The 23778-nt window shown below is 49.2% G+C and overlaps 2 protein-coding genes across 2 annotated transcripts in view; one reads left to right on the plus strand and one right to left on the minus strand.

The window, feature by feature from the left end:
- Positions 1-4016, plus strand: part of LOC126094867 (myrosinase 1-like) — a 41999-nt gene extending 37983 nt beyond the window's left edge. The window contains exon 11 of the mRNA XM_049909499.1: positions 3717-4016. Within this exon, the coding sequence (XP_049765456.1) occupies positions 3717-3840 (124 nt within the window). The 3' untranslated portion in view covers positions 3841-4016. The remainder of the gene's footprint in view (positions 1-3716) is intronic.
- Positions 4017-4733: 717 nt separating this feature from the next.
- Positions 4734-23778, minus strand: part of LOC126095487 (translation initiation factor IF-2-like) — a 41298-nt gene continuing 22253 nt past the window's right edge. Inside the window, exons 2-3 of the mRNA XM_049910277.1 lie at positions 16911-17386; positions 4734-4835 (exon numbers count right to left, since the gene is read on the minus strand). Coding sequence (XP_049766234.1) covers positions 4734-4835; positions 16911-17386 — 578 coding nt within the window. The remainder of the gene's footprint in view (positions 4836-16910; positions 17387-23778) is intronic.

The following is a 23778-nucleotide window of genomic DNA, read 5'->3' on the forward strand; positions in this document are numbered from 1 at the left end:
AGGCCGGGTGGACGTACCGCCGAATTGCTCAACACGTGGGGCGTGAGGTCTCCACAGTACATCGATGTTGTCGCCAGTGGTCGGCGGAAGGTGCACGCGCCCGTCGACCTGGGACCGGACCGCAGCGACGCACGGATGCACGCCAAGACCGTAGCATCCTACGCAGTGCCGTAGGGGACCGCACCGCCACTTCCCAGCAAATTAGGGACACTGTTGCTCCTGGGGTATCGGCGAGGACCATTCGCAACCGTCTCCATGAAGCTGGGCTACGGTCCCGCACACCGTTAGGCCGTCTTCCGCTCACGCCACAACATCGTGCAGCCCGCCTCCAGTGGTGTCGTGACAGGCGTGAATGGAGGGACGAATGGAGACGTGTCGTCTTCAGCGATGAGAGTCGCTTCTGCCTTGGTGCCAATGATGGTCGTATGCGTGTTTGGCGCCTTGCAGGTGAGCGCCACAATCAGGACTGCATACGACCGAGGCACACAGGGCCAACACCCGGCATCATGGTGTGGGGAGCGATCTCCTACACTGGCCGTACACCACTGGTGATCGTCGAGGGGACACTGAATAGTGCACGGTACATCCAAACCGTCATCGAACCCATCGTTCTACCATTCCTAGACCGGCAAGGGAACTTGCTGTTCCAACAGAACAATGCACGTCCGCATGTATCCCGTGCCACCCAACGTGCTCTAGAAGGTGTAAGTCAACTACCCTGGCCAGCAAGATCTCCGGATCTGTCCCCCATTGAGCATGTTTGGGACTGGATGAAGCGTCGTCTCACGCGGTCTGCACGTCCAGCACGAACGCTGGTCCAACTGAGGCGCCAGGTGGAAATGGCATGGCAAGCCGTTCCACAGGACTACATCCAGCATCTCTACGATTGTCTCCATGGGAGAATAGCAGCCTGCATTGCTGCGAAAGGTGGATATACACTGTACTAGTGCCGACATTGTGCATGCTCTGTTGCCTGTGTCTATGTGCCTGTGGTTCTGTCAGTGTGATCATGTGATGTATCTGACCCCAGGAATGTGTCAATAAAGTTTCCCCTTCCTGGGATGATGAATTCACGGTGTTCTTATTTCAATTTCCAGGAGTGTATAAAACTTCTCTTTTTCTTAGCTATGGAAGAAATAACACTTATCAACTAACTAATCAATTTAATGTAAGACACGTGAATTGTATATACTGACTTCCACTATACTCAGAACTCCACCAGTATACATGAAACCAATAGCACAGACACTTTGTAATAGATGTCAAACGAGTAACAGTACTACAATAATGTACCAGTGATATTAATGGTACACAATGCCACATATCAAGAAGGCAGAATCTTTGATGATATGGTTGAAGGCTCTATACCACTATGGATTGTTTTAGGGATTGAATAAATAAATTATTTAAGCTATACTGTACTCAGATATGCCGTTATCATAAGGTGTTTTGTGATATTAAACACCGATAGTGCAGTAAAATATTGGGCATGGCCTTTAAATTTAAGGTTACTGTTTCCACACCTCCTTAATGTGACCCATCTTATCATATACAAGGTTATTACAAATGATTTAAGCGATTTCACAGCTCTACAATAACTTTATTATTTGAGATATTTTCACAATGCTTTGCACACACATACAAAAACTCAAAAAGTTTTTTTAGGCATTCACAAATGTTCGATATGTGCCCCTTTAGTGATTCGGCAGACATCAAGCCGATAATCAAGTTCCTCCCACACTCGGCGCAGCATGTCCCCATCAATGAGTTCGAAAGCATCGTTGATGCGAGCTCGCAGTTCTGGCACGTTTCTTGGTAGAGGAGGTTTAAACACTGAATCTTTCACATAACCCCACAGAAAGAAATCGCATGGGGTTAAGTCGGGAGAGCGTGGAGGCCATGACATGAATTGCTGATCATGATCTCCACCACGACCGATCCATCGGTTTTCCGATCTCCTGTTTAAGAAATGCCGAACATCATGATGGAAGTGCGGTGGAGCACCATCCTGTTCAAGTAGGCGCTGTCGGTCTCCAGTTGTGGCATGAGCCAATTTTCCAGCATGTCCAGATACACGTGTCCTGTAGCGTTTATATCGCAGAAGAAAAAGCGGCCGTAAACTTTAAACCGTGAGATTGCACAAAACACGTTAACTTTTGGTGAATTGCGAATTTGCTGCACGAATGCGTGAGGATTCTCTACCGCCCAGATTCGCACATTGTGTCTGTTCACTTCACCATTAAGAAAAAATGTTGCTTCATCACTGAAAACAAGTTTCGCACTGAACGCATCCTCTTCCATGAGCTGTTGCAACCGCGCCGAAAATTCAAAGCGTTTGACTTTGTCATCGGGTGTCAGGGCTTGTAGCAATTGTAAACGGTAAGGCTTCTGCTTTAGCCTTTTCCGTAAGATTTTCCAAACCGTCGGCTGTGGTACGTTTAGCTGCCTACTTGCTTTATTCGTCGACTTCCGTGGGCTACGCGTGAAACTTGCCCGCACGCGTTCAACCGTTTCTTCGCTCACTGCAGGCCGACCCGTTGATTTCCCCTTACAGAGGCATCCAGAAGCTTTAAACTGCGCATACCATCGCCGAATGGAGTTAGCAGTTGGTGGATCTTTGTTGAACATCGTCCTGAAGTGTCGTTGCACTGTTATGACTGATTGATGTGAGAGCATTTCAAGCACGACATGCGCTTTCTCGGCTCCTGTCGCCATTTTGTCTCACTGCGCTCTCGAGCGCTCTGGCGGCAGAAACCTGAAGTGCGACTTCAGCCGAACAAAACTTTATGAGTTTTTCTACGTATCTGTAGTGTGTCGTGACCATATGTCAATGAATGGAGCTACAGTGAATTTATGAAGTCGCTTCAATCATTTGTAATAACCCTGTATTTTATTTTCTCAATATAAACATTTTGTGGTCATTAGAAAGAGTCTCGATCATTATAAATAAACCTGCATATGTTCACGATAGTATGAGATTCAGTGATGAACTATACAGGGTGGTCCATTGAACGTGACTGGGCCAAATATCTCACGAAATAAGCGTCATACGAAAAAACTACTACGTCTAAAATTGTGAGCCATATGTTTGTGACTCTTACAGCGCCATCTGTCACAAAGCTAAAAAAGTGGTCCACCTGAAACATTCATATTTCTTTACGTAATACACGAATATGTAATAAAAAATTAGGGTTCCCATTTTAAAAAAAAAATGCAGTTGATATCCGTTTGACCTATGGTAGCGCCATCTAGCGGGCCAACCATAGCGCCATTTGGTTTCCCCCTTCAAGTTAGACTAGTTTCGTTCTTTGTAGTATTTTCGTTTGATGCTTCTTTCGTGAGATATTTGGTCTGGTCGCTATCAATGGACCACCCTGTATATGTTGGTACAAAATACTTTAATAAGCTGCCTGCTAAAGGACAATAAGAAATCTGAAACCCAACATGTCACTGAAATTAACTGAAAACACTGGTTATTAGCCATTAACCTTTTAATATGTAAAATACGGAAACGCAGATCTGAGAGTGGCACTGAGTGGAATAATGTTCGTAGTTACTGTAAGTCATTCAGTACAACACAGTCAATTATGATACTTGCTTCTCTCTGTTAATGTACTCACTGTCTCGTCCGACGTTAGTGATGGTCCCTTTTTCATGTATGTATCACTGCACCACGACATTTGTCTGAATTGACATGCTCATATTTCTGTACACAGGGTTAAGTTTGGTCTGTACGAGGTGGATTTCAATAGTCCAAACAGGACCAGGACGCCCAAGGAATCGGCCGGCTTCATGGCGGAACTCTTCAGTAGTAAGCAGCTGCCAGACCAGTACAACTAGTACGAGCTTCTGCGCTCCCCGCAGGAGAACTGCACATCATTATGTGAATGAAGTGATTAAATGGATCACTTGACAAATTCACTACAATTACATGAGGCAATAAATGTATCGTATGCAACTACTGTATGTAGATGTCTCCACGCACTTCCTATGTTAATAAATTTCTAAAAAGAAAGTCTGCACTTCGACCAATGTCTTTTTTTCTGGTACAAAAAGAGTATCAAAAGCAAATGCAAGCGGCACTGATGGCTTCATGGCATAAGTATTCAGCAGTAAGCAGCTGCCAAACCATCACAAAAGGCGACGAGAAGCTGTCGGCGTTGAGTGGCTGTAGGAGGATACAAGATGACCTACACAAAATTTCTAGTTTCTTTGATGAACTGCAGCTAGCTCCATATCTAAAAAAGTATAACTTAATGCAAATGAGTAGGAAGGTAGCCTCCCTTCGAGCATAAAACAGAAAAATTGGAAGATTAGATGAAACCAGTCAGAAAATGAACGACCTATTGAGAATCCCCACACGCATTTTATTCTCCAAGTGTTTCCTTTAGTTTTTCGCAAAAGTAGAAATACATTGAATAATTTAGAACCATTTCGCCTTTTTACGGCTATAACAAGTGGATAGGGAGAATAGGGACATTTCTTTTTCAAAATTTTACCAATTAATATTATGTAATATAAACTCGAAAAGGTTGAGCTTCAATATGGAAACACTGCGGGAAATACATGCTTGAACATAAATGATGATGTTAGCCAAGCTTGCAGGTTGCACTGTTTTATTCGCTCACCAACGACACTTCCGCAGTATCGTCAATGCGTTGCAAGTATCGACAAATTTACCCTAATCCTCAGGCACACATTCCTGTAAGGTTTCAGTCTTGTTGGCTCGATCTTTAGCCATTCAAGCATTTCTCCCCCTTCCTCTCTTTCTCCTTCCTCTTTGGAGGAGGTAGTACCAGCACAAAAGGCGACGAGAAGGTGTCGGTGTTGAGTGACTGTAGGAGGATACAAGATGACTTACACAAAATCTCTAGTTGCTTTGATGAACTGCAGCCAGCTCCAAATCTAGAAAAATATAACTTAATGCAAATGAGTAGGAAGAATGAACCTTTTGTTTCACGTATCGATACCACTCCACAGGTGTCAAAGTTGGCAGCGGAATTCCCCGTTGCTGTCAGACGCTGATGGCAGACATGGGGTATCCAGCGGACCCAGTGGTGCACACCGGCTGAGCCACGCAAGGGGGGAGGGGGGGGGGCTTACATTTACTTTACCGGAATAATCGAATAGCAGTTTGGAACAGAAATTCACCTAGTTACGAAGATGTCGTACGGAACAACTGCCTGGTGCAAGTATTTCTCGTTGATACTGCATGTGCCGGCCACGGTGGCCACGCGGTTCTAGGCGCTGCAGTCCGGAACCGCGCGACTGCTACGGTCGCAGGTTCGAATCCTGCCTCGGGCATGGATGTTTGTGATGTCCTTAGGTTAGTTAGGTTTCAGTAGTTCTAAGTTCTAGGGGACTGATGACCTCAGATGTTAAGTCCCATAGGGCTCAGAGCCATTTGAACCATTTTTGATAATGCATGTCCGACAAAAGAACTGAAAACGAATATAAAATACTTTGCAAGCAACAAAGTAACTTACGAAACGATGAAAATGTTAAGGAAATAAATAGTCGATTGACCCTAGCATAGTTTTTGTAAGACTTCTATATTGTTCCAAATAGTTACCAAGATTACCAACTTTAACTTAACTCAGTGCTACAGTTCTAAAGAAATAAAACGTTCTTCCCTTCCAAATAATGGACAGACGTGTGAGCAATAATCGGCCAAGACGCTGGAGTGTTTCATTTCTCTTACAAGAAGTTAAGCTCCAGCTAATCATCTTGCTGTTCTGTAACCAACATGATTGCAGCACTTTTTAGAAATTGTGGACCTAGCAACTTTAACCTTACACTGCCTCAGAAATGTTACATCTGCGGCGATACACGATGGTCCATTGATAGTGACCGGGCCAAATATCTCACGAAATAAGCAGCAAACGAAAAAACCACAAAGAACGAAACTCGTCTAGCTTGAAGGGGAAAACTAGATGGCGCTTGGTTGGTCCGCTACATGGTGCTGCCATAGGTCAAACGGATATCAACTGCGTTTTTTATAATAGGAGCCCCCATTTTTATTACATATTCGTGTAGTTCGTAAACAAATATGAATGTTTTACATGGATCACTTTTTTCGCTTTTTGATAGATGGTGCTGTAATACTCACAAACATATAAGTACGTCGTATCACGTAACATTCCGCCAATGCGGACGGTATTTGCTTCGTGATACATTACCCGTGTTAAAATTACCGTTTACCAATTGCGAAAGAGCTCTATATCGTGTTGATGTATGGCTATTGTGATCAAAATGCCCAACGGGCGTGTGCAATGTATGCTGCCCGGTATCGTGGACGACATCATCCAAGTGTCCGCACCGTTCGCCGGATAGTTACGTTCTTTAAGGAATCAGGAAGTGTTCACCCACATGTGAAACGTCACCCACGACCTGCAACAAATGATGATGCCCAAGTAGGTGTTTTAGCTGCTGTCGCGTCTAATCCGCACATCAGTAGGAGACAAATTGCGCGAGAATCGGGAACCTCAAAAACGTCGGTGTTGAGAATGCTACATCAACATCGATTGCACCCGTACCATATTTCTATGCACCAGGAATTGCATGGCGACGACTTTGAACGTCATGTACCGTTCTGCCACTGGGCACAGGAGAAACTACGGGACGATGACAGATTTTTTGCACGCGTTCTATTTAGCGACGAAGCGTCATTCACCAACAGCGGTAACGTAAACCGGCATAATATGCATTATTGGGCAACGGAAAATCCACGATGGCTGCGACAAGTGGAACATCAGCGACCTTGCCGGGTAAATTTACGGTGCGGCATTATGGGAGGAAGGATAATTGTCCTCCATTTTATCGATGGCAATCTAATTGGTGGAATGTATGCTGGTTTCCTACGTAATGTTCTACCGATGTTACTACAAGATGTTTCACTGCATGACAGAATGGCGATGTATTTCCAACATCATGGATGTCCGGCACATAGCTCGCGTGTGGTTGAAGCGGTACTGAATAGCATATTTCATGACAGGTGGATTGGTCGTCGAAGCACCATACCATGGCCCGCACGTTCACCGGATCTAACGTTCCCGCATTTCTTTCTGTGGAGAAAGTTGAAGGATATTTGCTATCGTGATACACAGACAACGCCTGGCAACATGCGTCAGCGCATTGTCAATGCATGTGCGAACATTACGGAAGGCGAACTACTCGCTGTTGAGAGGAATGTCGTTACACGTATTGCCAAATGCATTGAGGTTGACGGACATCATTTTGAGCATTTATTGCATTAATGTGGTATTTACAGGTAATCACGCTGTAACAGCATGCATTTTGGGAAATGATAAGTTCACAAAGATACACGTATCACATTGGAACAACTGAAATAAAATGTTCAAACGTACCTAAGTACTGTATTTTAATTTAAAAAAACCTACCTGTTACGAACTGTTCGTCTAAAACTGTGGTCCATACGTTTGTGACTATTACAGCGCCATTTATCACAAAGCGGAAAAAGTGGTCCAACTAAAACATTCTTATTTCTTTACGTACTACACGAATATGTAATAAAAAAGGGGATCCTATTTTAAAAAACGCAGTTGATACCCGTTTGAGCTATGGCAGCACCATCTAGCGGGCCAACCATAGCGCCATCTGGTTTCCCCCTTCAAGCTAGACAAGTTTCGTTCTTTGTAGTTTTCTCGTTTGACGCTTATTTCGTGAGATATTTGGCCATGTCACGATCAATGGACCACCCTGTATAAGAGAAACAACTCATTACTGCAACTGAACAGATCAGTACGCGCCGTCTGACAATGTTCCAAGCTGCCCGTTACCCAACACATTCGCTCGTCAGTAGCTTCCTCCAGCGGCTCTCCTCCAGTAAAATTCGGTGTACTTCCCCTACTGAAGTAATGGAAGGCTACCTTCAGAAACAGGTAAGCATAAATTGATTACATTGGGTATTAATATTTTCGGCAAAGCTAACGTATACTTTACTACACTAAAGTGCCATAGAGTCTGGTATGGCCATGCTTATTCAAACACAGAGATATGTAAACAGATAGAATACCGTGCTGCGTTCGGCAACGCCGATATAAGGAAACAAGTGTCTGGCGCACATGTTAGATCGGTTACTGATGCTATTATGTCAGGTTATTAAGATTTAAGTAAGTTTGAATGTGGTGTTATAGTCAGCGCACGATGAGGCACGGCATCTCCAAGGTAGCGATGAAGTGGGGATTTTCCTGTACGACCATTTCACGAGTTTAGCGTTAATATCAGGAATCCGGTAGAACATCAAATCTCTTACATCGCCGCAGCCAGAAAAAGATTCTGCAATAACAGGAACAACAACGACTGAAGAGAATCGTTCAGCGTGACAGAAGTGCAACCCTTCCCCAATTTGGTGCAGATTTCAATGCTGGGCCATCAACAAGCGTCAGCGCGCGAACCGTTCAACAAAATATCATCGATATGGGCATTCGGAGCCGTAGGTCCACTGGTGCACCATCGATGACTGCACGATACAAAGCCTTAGGCCTCGCCTGGGACCGTGAATACCGACATTGTGCTGCTAATGACTGGAAATATGTTGCTATGTTGCCTTGTTGGACGAGTCTCGTATCGAGCGGACGGACGTGTAGTGAACCCATCGAAGCTGCATGTCATAAGGTGACTGTTCAAACTCGTGGAGGCTCTTTAATAGTGTGGGGCGTGTGTAGTTGGAGTGATAAGGGATCCTCTATAGTCTAGATACTACTCTCTAAATATGACTCTAACAGGTAACACGTACGTAGTAAGCATCCTGCCTGATCACCTGCATCAATTCGTGTCTATTGTGCATTCCGACGGACTTGGGCGATTCCAACAGGACACTGCGACACCCCACACGAGTAGAATCGTTACAGAGTGACTACAGGGACATGCTTCTATGTTTAAGTACTTCCGATGGCCGCCAAACTCCCCAGACACGAACATTATTGAGCACATTTGGGATGCCTAGCAATGCGCTGTTCAGAAGAGATCTCCATTCCCTCGTAATATTACGGATTTATGGAAAGCCCTGGAGGATTCTTGGTGTCAGTTTCCTTCAATACTACTTCAGACATTAGTCGAGTCCTTGCCACATGCTGTGGGACATCTGCGTGCTCGCTGGGGCCCTACACGATATTGGGGAGGTACACCAGTTTATTTGGCTCTTCAGTGTATAAAGATATGAACACTAGTTTGACATCTAACATACCTTACAATTACATAATATATACATTATGGGCCATGTTTTCTCTACATTTTGTGGAATGTTTTTAGACATCTCATAATAGTTATGAAAATATAATTGCAAATAATGTAGGGAACGCAAATATCGTATTTTTACGTCAAGATCTATAACGCGTCGAGTTAAAGGAGTGACGGGAAAACACCTTGCAATGCTTCTCGATATTTTGCCAAAGAAATGTCTTTCTCACTTGTTGGAAGAGCTCCCACACTAACTATTATGTACGAGACTGCTAGACGTATCCTCATATGGCGAGAGGTAGGAACACTTAACTCACCCAGGAAAACTGTTTGATAAGATCGTTTTGGTGGTCCGAGTTCTTATGTTGTGGGAGGCACAACGTTGTGTGGGCACACTGACCTCCAAACCTTCGAACACGGTAAACTCGCCGGTCAACTAGTCCTTCCCCATGTGCTTCTTTTAAGGAGTGCATTCGGTCTTGCTTTCATTTTTATTTATGACAATGTGTGACCGCATCGAACAGTGCAGGGTGGGGAACTCGTGAATCGAGAGGCTGTTCGCCGAATGGACTGGTCTGTCCGTTGCACTCACATGAATCCCATCGAGCGCGTGTGGGATGTGTTCGGGGCTGGAGGAGCAGTGGTACATCCTAACAATAGAACTCTGTATCAACCTTGTGTTCAGAATGGGGGAGCTTTGCATATCATGTACTGCTCTCTGTGATGATCATAGATAATATTAAGGGCCATTTCCCGCCTTTTGCAAATGTCCAGTGGAACTTCATATCTCGGTGACTTCATGGTAATTATTGTGCTTGAATAAAAATCAAATTCGTGTTCCTCCCACTGCGTATTTATTTCAGTTACTTAATGCACAATACAGCAGTTCCCTCCATTGATGCTCCAAGTTTCATATGTATGTGCTATTTGGCAGTGATCCATCATGCGAAACTTTCTTTGGTCCTTACGTTTTACGCTCTAGTCTGCCAAAGCATTCAGAATAATACAAAAGGAACAAAGGTGGTTCATATACAACATTTCGCAACTGAAAATATCTGGAATCTTACAGTCGATTTACTCTTCCGTGAGACTGACTCCGCCTTCTCAGCGCTGTTTTCACCTCTGTTCGCACGAGTAGGTCGTGGACAGATACGTCCTCCACCTCGTACGAAATTTTGCTATTCATTTTTCTCCATACATTGTCGTGAATTAATGCAGCCCCACTACGCAGCAGGCATCGAGAGCACCAAAGCGGCCACTCCGGTATCTGGAGACTTCATCGGCACGTCATCAGAGGCATGAGTGTGTCATTTGATAGCTGCACAATGACTTACTGTCACAGTTGTGGGAGTATTGTCTTTAATAGAAGTGGCGCTAGCGTTCGTGCTACACCAATGTTTTTATACAGCTCAGACAATTCACTGGAGGCGCAGATACTATATGTAATAAATTTGTGCAGCGAGTGTCAGCAGAAATTTTCCCAGACGACTGTTTTCCCCATTGTAAGTGTTTAACAAACGCCATCTCTATGTGGTTTACAATGAAAGAAAGAATTTCGGTGAGTATAAAAACATATAGGATTCTAGGCGTAAAATAAAAAAAATATCCAAAGATTCCCTTAAAACATACGTATGAAACATACTTACGCAAAAACCTGTGAAAAATGAGCATTGCTTCATAGTGCATGAACAAACACTATCGACGATTTGTAAAAATACTCATATGTTTAGGGAAACTGTGGTGATAGTTGCAAAACAATAAAAGAACTGGTACTCTATAGTGTAATCTCTGTTTTATCTCCGGCAAGAAAACGAATTCATTCCTGTCTTTTGCCATGAACGACAAGTGATGCACTTGCTAGCAACACATTTCTTACTGAATGTTGTTGGCATTTATTCGTAAAGTTTCAGTAACCGGAAAGCAAGGAACTACTACAAAAATGTGTAGATGCTTATTCCAAGAAATGAAATCTGAAGCAGAGCAATGCATAGTCACACACAGCATGTTCCGAAGCTACCTCAGCACGATAAGATTCTGATTTGAGTTTGAAACGTATTTCGTTGATTAACTAGAGAATACTGCATAGAACTTATACTGGTGGTGGTGGTGTGTTGGGGCTTATAGGCGCTCAACATCGAGGTCATCAGCGTCCTGACACACATTAAAAGGAGCAAATGTGGACAGACCTAAGAAAACTAAAGCGCACACTCAAAGAAAGCAGGAAAAGAAGGAAAATGCTACATAAGAAAGTAAAACCTAAGGAATGGGGAAACATAGCAACAAAAATGTCACAGGAAATTGTTATTGGCTGGCCACTTACATAAAATATGGGCGAGCTTGTCACACAGTGAGCAAATTAAAATCCTCTCCCTAAAATCTTTGTAAAAACATTTGACAGGGCACAGAACTTTAAAACTTTAACCACATTCGTCCGAGTGTTGCCTAAAAGAGATGGCAGGTCCGCTGGCAAGTCAGCCGCCACCCGCTGGTCAGAAAATAAAACGCAATCCAATAAAACGTGGCGCACAGTGACCTGGACGCCACAAGCACCACACATTGGAGGGTCCTCTCGCCGGAGAAGGAAGCCATGCGTCATAGGGCTGTGGCCTATTCGAAGCCGAGTGAGGAGAACTTCGTCCCATCGATGGGGCTGAAAGGAAGTACACCACACACGCGTTGTGGGCTTGACTATACGGAGCTTATTGTCAGTCACTTCCAGCCACTCATCCTCCCACTGTCGCATGAAGCGTGAGCTCAACAGCGAGGTGAGTGCGTGCAAGGGGATAGCACACTGAGATACTTGTGGATCGAGACACGCCTCCTTGGCTGCGAGATCCGCCCTTTCATTCCCAGCAATGCCGAAATGCCCCGGAACCCAGCAAAAAGCTTCAACCTTCCCCAGTCGCTGTATTCGGAGGAGGGCATCCTGGATGGTCTGGACTATTTTGTCTGCCGGATACAAACGTTGCAATGAGTGAAGGGCACTGAGTGAATCGGAACAGACAAGACATTTAGGAGAGTAAGAATGTCTCATGTGCTCCAGTGCCCGCAAGATCGCAGACAATTCTGCATCAAAGACAGTAAAAGTCTGAGGCAGTCGGACCTTGAGGACACGATATGGAAAAACAACTGAGCAACCAACAGAATCCCCTTGTTTCGACCCATCCGTAAAAACAGCTACATAGTCGTGGTCCTCAGATAAAATGGCAGAAAATGCTGCATTAAAAACGGTGGCAGGAGTGCAATCTCTCTTGTACTGCAATAAATCTAATATCACTCTGGGCCTTATACTAACGAATGATCCAATGAGATACTTTATCGTGTACTTATTTTGCTCTCCTAATTTGAAAATGTTTGGGACATTATATGACGTCATCTTGACCATAGCTCAAAAATTCGCTTGCTATTACCCTATTAGAAAAAGAAGAAATCAAATAAGATTAGAAATTCACTAGAAAGTCGTAATCGATTTAGAAGGACTAACAGTGCAACTCCAACGGTAATGTCTTTTATTTGTCACAAAGACGTTCGTAGTTTGGAATATGAAGTCGATTTAAAACCTTAAGTTAAGGGAACATGAGATTTCTCTTGACAGTTGGCTATTATTATCCGTTTCAAATAAAATTTTTATACATTATGTGATCAAAATTATCCAGACACCTGGTAGAAAATGACTTACAAGTTCGTGGCGCCCTCCGTCGGTAATGCTGGAAAATATGGTGTGGATCCACCCTTAGCCTTGATGACAGCTTCCACTCCCGCAGGCATACGTTCAGTCAGGTGCTGGAAGGTTTCTTGGGGAATGGCAGCCCATTCTTCACGCAGTGCTGCACTGAGGAGTGGTATCGATGTCGGTCAATGAGGCGTGGTACGAAGTCGGCGTTCCAAAACATCCCAAGGGTGTTCTACAGAATTCAACGGCGTTCCAAAACATCCCAAGGGTGTTCTACAGAATTCAAGTGGGGACTCTGTGCAGGCCAGTCCATTACAGGGATGTTACTGTCATGTAACCACTCCGCCACAAACCCGTTCATTATAAGCAGGTGCTCCATCGACTGGAAAGATGCAATCGCCATCCCCGAATTGCTCTTCAATAGTCGGAAGCAAGAAGGTGTTAGAACAGTACTGTAGGCTTGTGCTGTGATAGTGCCATGTGAAACAACAATGGGTGCAAACCCCTTCCATGAAAAACACGACCACACCATAATACCACCGCCTCCGAATTTTATTGTTGGCACTACAAACACTCGATGGCAGATGACGTTCACTGGGCATTCGCCATACCCACAAACTGAAATCGGATCGTCACATTGTGTACCGTGATTCGTCACTCCACACAACGTTTTTCCACTGTTCAATCGTTCATTGTCTACCCCCCCCCCCCCCATATACCAAGCGAGGCGTCGTTTGACATTTACCGAGATGATGTGTGGCTTATGAGCAGCCGCTCGACCACGAAATCCAAGTTTTCTCATCTCCCACCTAACTGTCATAGTACTTGCAGTGGATCCTGATGCAGTCTGGACTTCCTATGTGACGGTCTGGATAGATGTGTGCCTATCACACATTACGACCCTCTTCAACTGTCAGTGGTCACTGTCAGTCAACAGACGAGGGCGGCCTGTACGCTTTTGTGCTGTACGCGACCCTTCACGTTTCCACTTCACTATTACATCGGAAACAGTTAACCTAGGAGTGTGGAAATCTCGCGTACAGACGTATGACACAAGTGACACCCAATCACCTGACCACATTCGAAGTCCGTGAGTTCCACGGAGCGCCCCATTCTGCTCTCTCAAAATGTTTAATGACTACTGAGGTCGCTGATATGGAGTACCTGGCGGTAGATGGCAGCACAGTGCACCTAATATGAGAAACGTATGTTTTTGGGGGTGTCAGGATACTTTTGGTCACGTAGTGCGGGTCGTATTTGATCTGCTTAAACCTATCTCAAAAGCAACCGTTTGAACTCTCAATCGAAATATAAATAACGCTATATGAAGTTAGCCAACAGTATACAGCACGACATTCACGGATCAAAATAAAGTCTGTAAGTGAGCACTGAGGCCATGTCTGTCTGTGGCAATGAAGTGCTGGTGCTGATTTTCCATTGCTGTCCTGCGACCTGCTACAAAACATCTACTACTTTACTCCGCAAGGCCAACTGATGATGTGTGGTTCAAGCTGTCACGTGTTCCACGATCACTTCCTCGATTTCCTACCCCAGTCGTGAATGGTTCTCGCGAACCATGACTGATGGTAAGTGCACATGCGAACTCCAGTCTCTACTGTTTTACTTTCATTGCCCTTTAACTTGATACACGTAGGAGCGAGAAATACATTGGCTGATTCTCCTCGGAGCGTACGCTTCCTAATCTGTCAGAATAAAGCATGCCGTGAAGCACAACACCTCTCTTGCAACATATAACACAGGAGTCAGATGAGCATCTCAGTCACTTATTGGCACTTGCTAAGTGAACCTGTAGCGGACCGATTTGCTCGTCTCGAACTTATAAGTGCTCTACATTGGTCAAACGAGGGTTTTGTAAAATACCTCCTTTGTATGTGGATCTTCCAGTGAATCTGTCTGACATCTACTTTGCCCACGATTTGTTTTATGTGGTTGTTACTTTTAAAATCTCTCTGTAATAATACATTCAGATATTTAATGACCTTCTTGTATGTCATTACAGTTACCAAGTGCTGCGGCTTCTCTGTATGAAATAACTTCATCCGCAAAAACTCTCATGGACATTCCGTAGGTATCCACTTGACCATTTGTAGATATTCGGTACAGTAATGGGACTACTGTACTTCTTTTTGGTGCTCTCGCAGTTATTTCGGCGGCTGACAATTTCTCTCCGTTTAATTACATCACGCTTGCATTTTCTTGAACGATGCACTACGTTGACAATTTTTCCTCAGCCATGATGACGTTTGAGGGTATATATAGTGAATCTTGCGTGCACCGTTAATTATTGATTTTGGGGAGTATTATGCAAATTTCATTGTGTCCGCCATATGGGCAAGATATTTAGGATGAGACTCTCTTTTACTAAAAGTAAGCTAACAAGTTTCGTACAGGTTAGCGCCATCGCTCTAACGCCCATTACAGGCTTTGGTTACAGTGGGAATTACGTACTCCGATAAAAAACAGAATTAGACTTAACTGAGGAAAAAGTTCACTTATGCTTCTTCTTATCGCTCGATGCTACGTGGGTCTTTGATATTATCAAACCCTGCCCTCACACACTTGAGTTCTTCATAAGAGCCCGACGGATATCTCTGCTCACTTTATCACGGTCAAATTATCTAGAAGAATGTACACACTGTCTCGATGGCCAACTTGTTATTTCTCTTTATGTAAAAGCAACGTATCCAGTGTCAGTGGAAGAGGTAAGTAACAGTCCATGGTAGGATGTTCACTCAAGTTCTACGCTTTCCTTTGGAGTATAGAGGCCGCAATTTTTCTTTACATATCAGTTCCCTAGACTTTCACTGCTACCTGAAAGACTATGGAATGTCAATGCACCTTCTCTAATCAACGCCTCTAGTTTGCACTGATAACCCAGACCTTTAGGACCACTGTCCAACGCGAGATTCATTGGTGTTTGGCGGTGTTGCAGGCTCTTGACTCGGTATGGATATTATATAACCGGAGCAGAGAGGAATAGAGAACCATTCAAGCGACGAACAGGTCAAAGTCGGGAAATATGATGACGAGAGAATTTGATGGAAAATTATTATGACCTAGCACCTGGAAACGCACACCTAGGAAGTGGCGAAGCTGGTTAGCACTCTGCGTGCTACATCTGGAACATCTACTGAAGGTGGTAGGAGGGCGTTAGGCGTCAAGGTGTTGCGCGTCCACGCCAGAAACGTGGAGAACGGAGGCTTTTCTTCTCCATAAAGGTGAACAGACGGCGACCTGTGAAAGATCTGCCGATAGAGTACAGTGCTGTTTCTGGTACCGCCCGCCGCGGAATTTGAATCGGCGCCAGACGTCATGGACGTCGAAGGGCCCTAGAGGTCTGTGCTCCATCGCGCCTTAAGCTGTGGCGGCGCGCGCCTCCTGGGCCTGCTTTTAGTGTGAGGGCGCCACAGTGGAACACGTGGTTCCAGCGGCCAATAGCGGCGCCCCCGATAGAGTACTTAAGCGTGTGCCTCTCGCTCATGCAACATCCAAGGGTTGGATTCCCTCACTTCTTCATCGAAGAGTTTCACTGCCTGGGCTACTCTCAGGGTGCACCTTCGACGTGGAAGATCCCCACCGTTTTCTTGCCTTGCCGTCTGTTCGCCATCACTGCTGCTCGCTGCCGCCGCCGCCTGGTCGCCGCCTGCCGGTCCTCGCCGTCGCCGCCTGCCGGTCCTCGCCGTCGCCGCCTGCCGGTGCTCGCCGCCGCCTGGTCGCCGCCTGCCGGTCCTCGCCGCCGTTTGGTCGCCGCCTGCCAGTGCTCGCCGCCGTTTGGTCGCCGCCTGCCGGTCCTCGCCGTCGCCGTCGCCGCCTGCCGGTCCTCGCCGTCGCCGTCGCCGCCTGCCGGTCCTCGCCGCCGTTTGGTCGCCGCCTGCCGGTCCTCGCCGCCGCCTGGTCGCCGCCTGCCGGTCCTCGCCGCTGCCTGGTCGCCGCCTGCCGGTCCTCGCCGCCGCCTGGTCGCCGCCTGCCGGTCCTCGCCGCCGCCTGGTCGCCGCCTGCCGGTCCTCGCCGCCGCCTGGTCGCCGCCTGCCGGTCCTCGCCGCCGCCTGGTCGCCGCCTGCCGGTCCTCGCCGCCGCCTGGTCGCCGCCTGCCGGTCCTCGCCGCCGCCTGGTCGCCGCCTGCCGGTCCTCGCCGCCGCCTGGTCGCCGCCTGCCGGTCCTCGCCGCCGCCTGGTCGCCACCTGCCGGTCCTCGCCGCCGCCTGGTCGCCGCCTGCCGGTCCTCGCCGCCGCCTGGTCGCCGCCTGCCGGTCCTCGCCGCCGCCTGGTCGCCGCCTGCCGGTCCTCGCCGCCGCCTGGTCGCCGCCTGCCGGTCCTCGCCGCCGCCTGGTCGCCGCCTGCCGGTCCTCGCCGCCGCCTGGTCGCCGCCTGCCGGTCCTCGCCGCCGCCTGGTCGCCGCCTGCCGGTCCTCGCCGCCGCCTGGTCGCCGCCTGCCGGTCCTCGCCGCCGCCTGGTCGCCACCTGCCGGTCCTCGCCGCCGCCTGGTCGCCGCCTGCCGGTCCTCGCCGCCGCCTGGTCGCCGCCTGCCGGTCCTCGCCGCCGCCTGGTCGCCGCCTGCCGGTCCTCGCCGCCGCCTGGTCGCCGCCTGCCGGTCCTTGCCGTCGCCGTCGCCGCCTGCCGGTGCTCGCCGCCGCCTGCCGGTGCTCGCCGCCGCCTGCCGGTGCTCGCCGCCGCCTGCCGCTGCCGCCTGCTGTCCGTCCGTCTGTTCGCCGCCGTTCGTCTGCAATGAGTACTCCCACCTCTACCGTCATCTACACCTCCCCCTCCCCCTCTCCCACAGTCACTTCCTGGAGTGCCGCCCCTGGCCTCCCTCCTTTCACCTCCCCTTCCCTTCCCCCACTTACCCATCCCCCTATCTCCTCCCCTGCTGTATACCCGCACCTCTACACCCTTCCTCCAGCCTCTACACCCTCAACAGCTCCCACTCCTACCCCCACCCTCACGTATGCCTCTGTTGCCGCCTCTACTGCCGCCCCTCAGGTGGTTGGCTTCCCGTCTCTAGCCGACCCCGTCGCTTCGTCTTCTGCGTCTCCCGCACGCATCATGTCGTGCCGAGCCACCATCGCCACCACTGAACCAGCTGCTTCTCCCAGTGCCTCCACTACGCCACTGGGATCTGCCACCCGCCACCTCCCTCTCCTCCCCATCCCTCTCCCCTCCTCCCAGCCTCCTGTCTCCAAAAAACCCCAAAAGCGCGTCCTTCCCGACTCTGCTCCCGCCACTTCCCACAAAAAATCAACACCACCTCCCCCTCCCCCTGCCGTCACCATGGACACCACCCCTCCTCCTGCCAACCATCCCTTGGCCCCCACCCTCCACACCTTTGTCCTGTCAACTCCCGATCCTAAGTTCCTCGACGCTCGTACCCTCAGCAAGGAAATACGAAAGTACTTGCCTGGTGCTCCCATCTCCCAACTCATTCCCCGCAGGGACTCAGTCCTTATCAAGTCCCCGTCCCCATCCTTTCACACAGACCTCCTGCAAAAACTCCCACGAGTTATGTTTGGCCCCCACGCCTCTCTGACACCCTTCCTTTCCGCTTCCACTCCTCGTCAGCCCCAGCCTCCCCATCGCCCCCCCACCTACACCGCTGTGATCACCAAGCTCAGCCCGGTGATCACAGAGGATGAGGTGTTGGTCGAACTGAACTCCCACCCGGACTTGGAAATCCGCTCGGCCCGCCGTATCCACAATGCCTCTGGCCCTGCCTACCTCATGCGGGTATTCTCTGAGTCCGCCCCGTCCATAGACCATCTCCTCACCCAGGGTGCCCTGATATACCACCGTCACCACCCTGTTGAATCCTCCAAATCCCCTCCCCAATCCTACCATTGCCAGCGGTGCCTGATGTACAATGACCACCTGACTCCCAACTGCAGAAACCCCCCCACCTGTCCCCATTGCAAGGCCTCCCACTTTCTTAAGAACTGCCCCAACCTCGATGCTCCTCCTTCCTGTAATAACTGCAATGGCCCCCATCCGACTTACTCCCACAAGTGTAAAGCTAAACCCCCTCCAGCCACCCCTGAACTTACAGTCCCAGTTCGTCCCGTCGATCCCCCTGTCCATCCCAACAATTCCCTCCGTCCACCCCCCACGGCCGAGGACGTCATCCGGTTCATTACCGTTGTCCTCCAAAACATTCACCCTTTTCAGCGCCCCCACACCTTCCACCAAATATCCCTTGCTGCTCGCTCCATTTTCCACCTGAACACCTTCGCCACTTACTCCCACAACCAAGCCCACTTCACCTTCACCCGCCTCGACACCCTAGTTTAAGTCTCTTCCCTTCCCTCTCTTCCCCCACTCCTTCCCGTCATGGCCTCGCATCCTCTTCCAGAACATTCGCTCCTTCGCTCCAACAAATACCTCCTCATGCACACCCTCTCCCACCACCAGGTCGACACCTTCCTCTTGAACGAAACCTTTCTCCAGCCTCACCATTCTATCCGCACCTCCCCCTATATCCTCCACCGCACTGACGCTCCTGGTCCTCGTGCGCAGGGTGGAGTTGCGATTGGCCACCTTAAGCATATCCCCGTCCGGCCACAACCTCTCCTCAATGACCCCACTGAACACCTTATCCTTAGCGTCTTCTTCCCCTCCCTCACCATTACCTGTGCCACGATCTATGTCCGCTCCACTGCTCCTCTTCCTTATGACTTCCTCTCACACATTGACCGCACCTTCTCCACCTATGTGATTGCCGCCGACCTCAACATCCATAGCCGCACTCCTGCTGCCCTTCGGCAGTGGCATCAGTTCCTCTCCACGATCCAAGGTGACCTTGTTCCCCTTCCCCAGCACACCCGACCCGAAAGTAACACCACCCCCGATGTTGTCATTGCCTCCGCCAACCTCCTTGGGCGTATCACTGTCGCCGTCCTTGACCCCACAGGTAGCGATCACCTTCCTGTCCTTCTCACCATAACGTCTGCTCACCGCCCCCCTCCGGCTCCGCACCCTGCACCCCCTCCCAAGGTCGTCCATGACTATCGCCATGCCAACTGGGATGCCTACCGGGATTTCATCTCCACCCAGGTCGAAAGCCACCCTCTTACCTATCCAACCTTATTACAGCAACGAAACGCCGAGACTGGCGCCAGACCTGCACACGACTCAACGCCACTCTCCCTATCAACTCCTCCAAGTACTGGTCCGCCTTCCATCGTCTTACTGGTTCCCTTTCTGCTCCCAGCTACCCCCTTCTCCATAACGATCGCCCCCTTCCTGACAACCTCAGTAAGGCCAACCACTTCGCTTCCCACCTTTCCGAGGTCTTCTACATCCCCGATGATCCCCACTTTGATTATTCTCTTTTTCCCACCGTCATGGAACGTGCCAATACCTCGGTCGCTCCACTTGCTCCTAGTCTCCAGTACTTGGGGCAGTTGCCCCCCTCCAACATAAACACTCCCATCACGGCACAAGACATTAAACTTATTCTCCGGTCCAAACGCAACACAGCCCTTGGTCACGACTGTGTCACCTACCGTCACTTTCGAGAAAGCCCCTATTCCTTCCTGACTGTCCTCGTCCATCTCTATAATGTCGTCCTCTCTACTGGCTTCTACCCTGACCTGTGGAAGACCTCCCGCATCCTATTATTCCTCAAACCCAACAAACCCCCTTCTGCCGCCTTTTCCTATCGTCCCATCTGCCTCACCTCCGTCTTCAGTAAGGTCTTTGAATCCATCCTCTCCCGCCGTATCCATCAGCACCTTTCTCAACACCACCTCCTCCCCCTTACCCAGTGTGGCTTCCGACCCTCCTTCTCTGCTGACGACCAACTCCTCAACCTTGTTCACCTTCTGTCCCTCCAGCTCAACTCCCGCCGCTCCGCCATTTTTGTTTCCCTTGACCTCCAAAATGCCTATGACCGTGTATGGCATCCTGGTCTCCTCTTTAAACACCAAACCTACGCCCTGCCTATCAATTTTGTCCGTCTGGTCGCTTCCTTCCTCTCGCACCGTCCTTCCTATGTCACCCTCCACAACACCAATTCCCGTATCTTTTATCCCACGGCTGGCGTCCCCCAGGGTTCAGTCCTCTCCCCTCTCCTTTATATCTTGTATACAGCTGATATGCCCAAGCCACCCCCACCAGTCCACCTTCTCCAGTATGCTGATGACACCGCCTTCCTTGCTCTCTATCCTACCCTTCAACGGTCTCAACGTACCCTCCAAACCCACCTTAACCAGTTCACCACTTGGTGTAACCAGTGGTTCCTCCGTCTCAACCCCTCCAAAACCCAGGCAATCATCATAGGCCGCACCACTTGCTCCTTTCGCCTCCATGATTTCTACCTCACCCTTTATGGTCGTCCTAACCAACTCACCCCCACCCTGAAATACCTTGGCCTCACCCTTGACCGACACCTCACCTGGACCCCTCATCTCCTGACCATCCAGCAGAAAGCCCATTCCCGCCTCCGCCTTCCGAAACTCCTGTCTGGCCGGACCTGGGGATTGCATCCTTCTACCATCCTCCACACCTACAAATCCCTCATCCGTCCTATCCTCTGTTATGCCAGCGTTGCCTGGATTTCCGCCCCCACCCGCTTTTACACGGCCCTCCAAATCCTTGAACGCCATGCGCTCCGCCTTGCCTTCCGTATCCGCCTTCCTTCCCCCACACGGCTCCTGTATGAACTGATCCCCTTCCCCCACCTCCTCCTGTTCCTCCAACATCTCCGCATCCTGTACATTGTTCGCAGACTTGATCCCCCCCACCCTCTGGTTTCCTCCTTCCTCTCCACCCCCCGCCCGTTGCCGCGCCTCTATCGCTGTATCCCTCCCTCTCTCCACCTCCACACCCCCCATCTCCTTCATCAGGGCAATTTCCAACGCCTCCCCCTCCCGGATGACGAACTTCGCCGTGACATCTACCCTTCCTTCCAACTATAACCTGGCCTTGTTCCCCCCCCCCCTCCCCAGGACCCCCTTTCCTCTTTCCTTCTTCTCCCCGAGCGGATTTCCCTCCGTCCCCCCTCCCCTGAGACCCTGCACCCCATACCTGCCTCTCTCCTTCCCACCCTACCTGGCCCTCTCCCGTGCGCCCCCTGCTCACCTCCCCCATCTCTTCCACCCCCTCCCTTCTTCAGATCTCCCTCATCTCCTAGCGCCTGGCAGATCCAATGTATTACTCATCATCAGTGTGCCACATCAGTGTTGTGTTTAGTGCTGTTACTCGTGTGCGTCAAGAGATGTGGTTTTAATTGTGTCCTGCCTTGAGGTTCGCCGTCAGTGTTACGTTATGTGCTATGCCATCAATCGCTACTTTTATGCTCCAGTCATACTGTGCCTTGTGTTCTTTTAACCGTCACCGTGTGTGGATTTTTATATGTGCTACTTTTAAACAGTTTTTTGTTATCTCCATTTTACAGTCACCCCGTTTTGTTTTGTTTTGTCTTCCATGCTGTTCCCCCTTTTTTTATATCTATGTTCACCTTATTCTCTCCTATGCTGTTTTTTAATGCCTTCTATTGTTTTGTACTGTCTTTCGGCTGAAGAGCAGCGCCTATGCTGCTGCCAGCCCGCCCCGATGGGGAATTGAAACACAATAAAGGAAAAAAAAAAAAAGCTCATGCAATCAACTCTGATCCTCCCTCCCCCTCCTTTCCTCTGTCCTTTCCCTGGGCTCCCTCTTCCTCCCCCCCTTCCGTCCTGTTTCCTCCCCACTAAACATCTCCCTACCTCTCTTCTCCCCCCCCCAGTCCTTTTGTATTCCCCTCCTCTGCCTACCCCCCTCCCTGCCGCGTCTGTCCCCAACCCCTCTTGTGGGTCCTCATCCTCCATCAGCTCCTTTCCCGGTTCCCCCCCCTGCGCTTTTACTCTCCTTTCCCCCCTTTTTGTTTTCCCCTCTTCTGTCCAGTTTCCCCCCACCTGCTCTCGACTGTGGTGTCACATTTGCCAACTTTTTCGTGCAGTGTTCCAGTGACTATTCAGTGTTGTTTGTCTTTCTCGTGTTGCGAACAGAAACCATGCCGTCGCTGGGTGTGAATTTTATGTCTTTTGCGAACAGAATCCAGACTGTCGCCGTGTTTTTTTTAATTGTCTATTGTTTTCCCTGTCTGCTCCGTATGTATTTTTATTAGCATCATCATCCCTCTGTTGTTTGTTTTAAGTTCCACGATTTCTTTTCACCTTGTTACTCTCTAAGGCCCCGATTTTATCGCCTGTTTTTTATTATTATTTGTTCTCCTGATCTTTGTCATACAATCTGCAGGCTGAAGAGCGGTGTACTAAGCTGCTGCCAGCCCGCCCCCTTCGGGGCGCATTAAAATTCAATAAAGGAAAAAAAAAAGCTCAGGCGGCCTCCTTACTCTCTCCCAAGGTGGCTTCCACCAGCTCCCCCTCCCTGATGATGTGCTCCTCCCCTCCATCTACCCCTCCTATCAACTTTGATCCTGCCCCCCCCCCACTTCTGGTGTCCTTTCCCGTAGGCACCCTCCCTCCCTTCTCCTTCTCTTCCCTCCCCTTCTCTTTCCTTTTCCCCCATCCCCTCCCTCCACCCCTCTTCCCTCGGGCTTCCCCTCCCCCTTCCTCTCTCCCCCCTCTCTCCCCTGCCCGTGGCGTCTCTGCTCTCCCCTCTCGCTCTCCCACTCCCCCTCCTCCTCCTCCTCCTCCTCCTCTCTTGGCAGGTCCCTGGACTCGCACACGCCTAGTGAACATTCGCGCGCCGGAGATCATCACACTTGGTATAGTGTCTGTGCCGTCGTGTTTGTGCATCAGTGTTTTTCGCCGTCCACGCTCCTTCGTTCACATGTGTCGTCTAACTTGTCAGTGTTTGTGCACAGTGCCGACAGTTTTCTTGTTTGTTTCGTTGAGTGTGAACGGCTTCATGTTTTTTAATTATTGTATCTACTGTTTTTTAAACCGCCAG

This window comes from Schistocerca cancellata, chromosome 8 (assembly GCF_023864275.1).
Source record: "Schistocerca cancellata isolate TAMUIC-IGC-003103 chromosome 8, iqSchCanc2.1, whole genome shotgun sequence".
Taxonomy (NCBI): domain Eukaryota; kingdom Metazoa; phylum Arthropoda; class Insecta; order Orthoptera; family Acrididae; genus Schistocerca; species Schistocerca cancellata.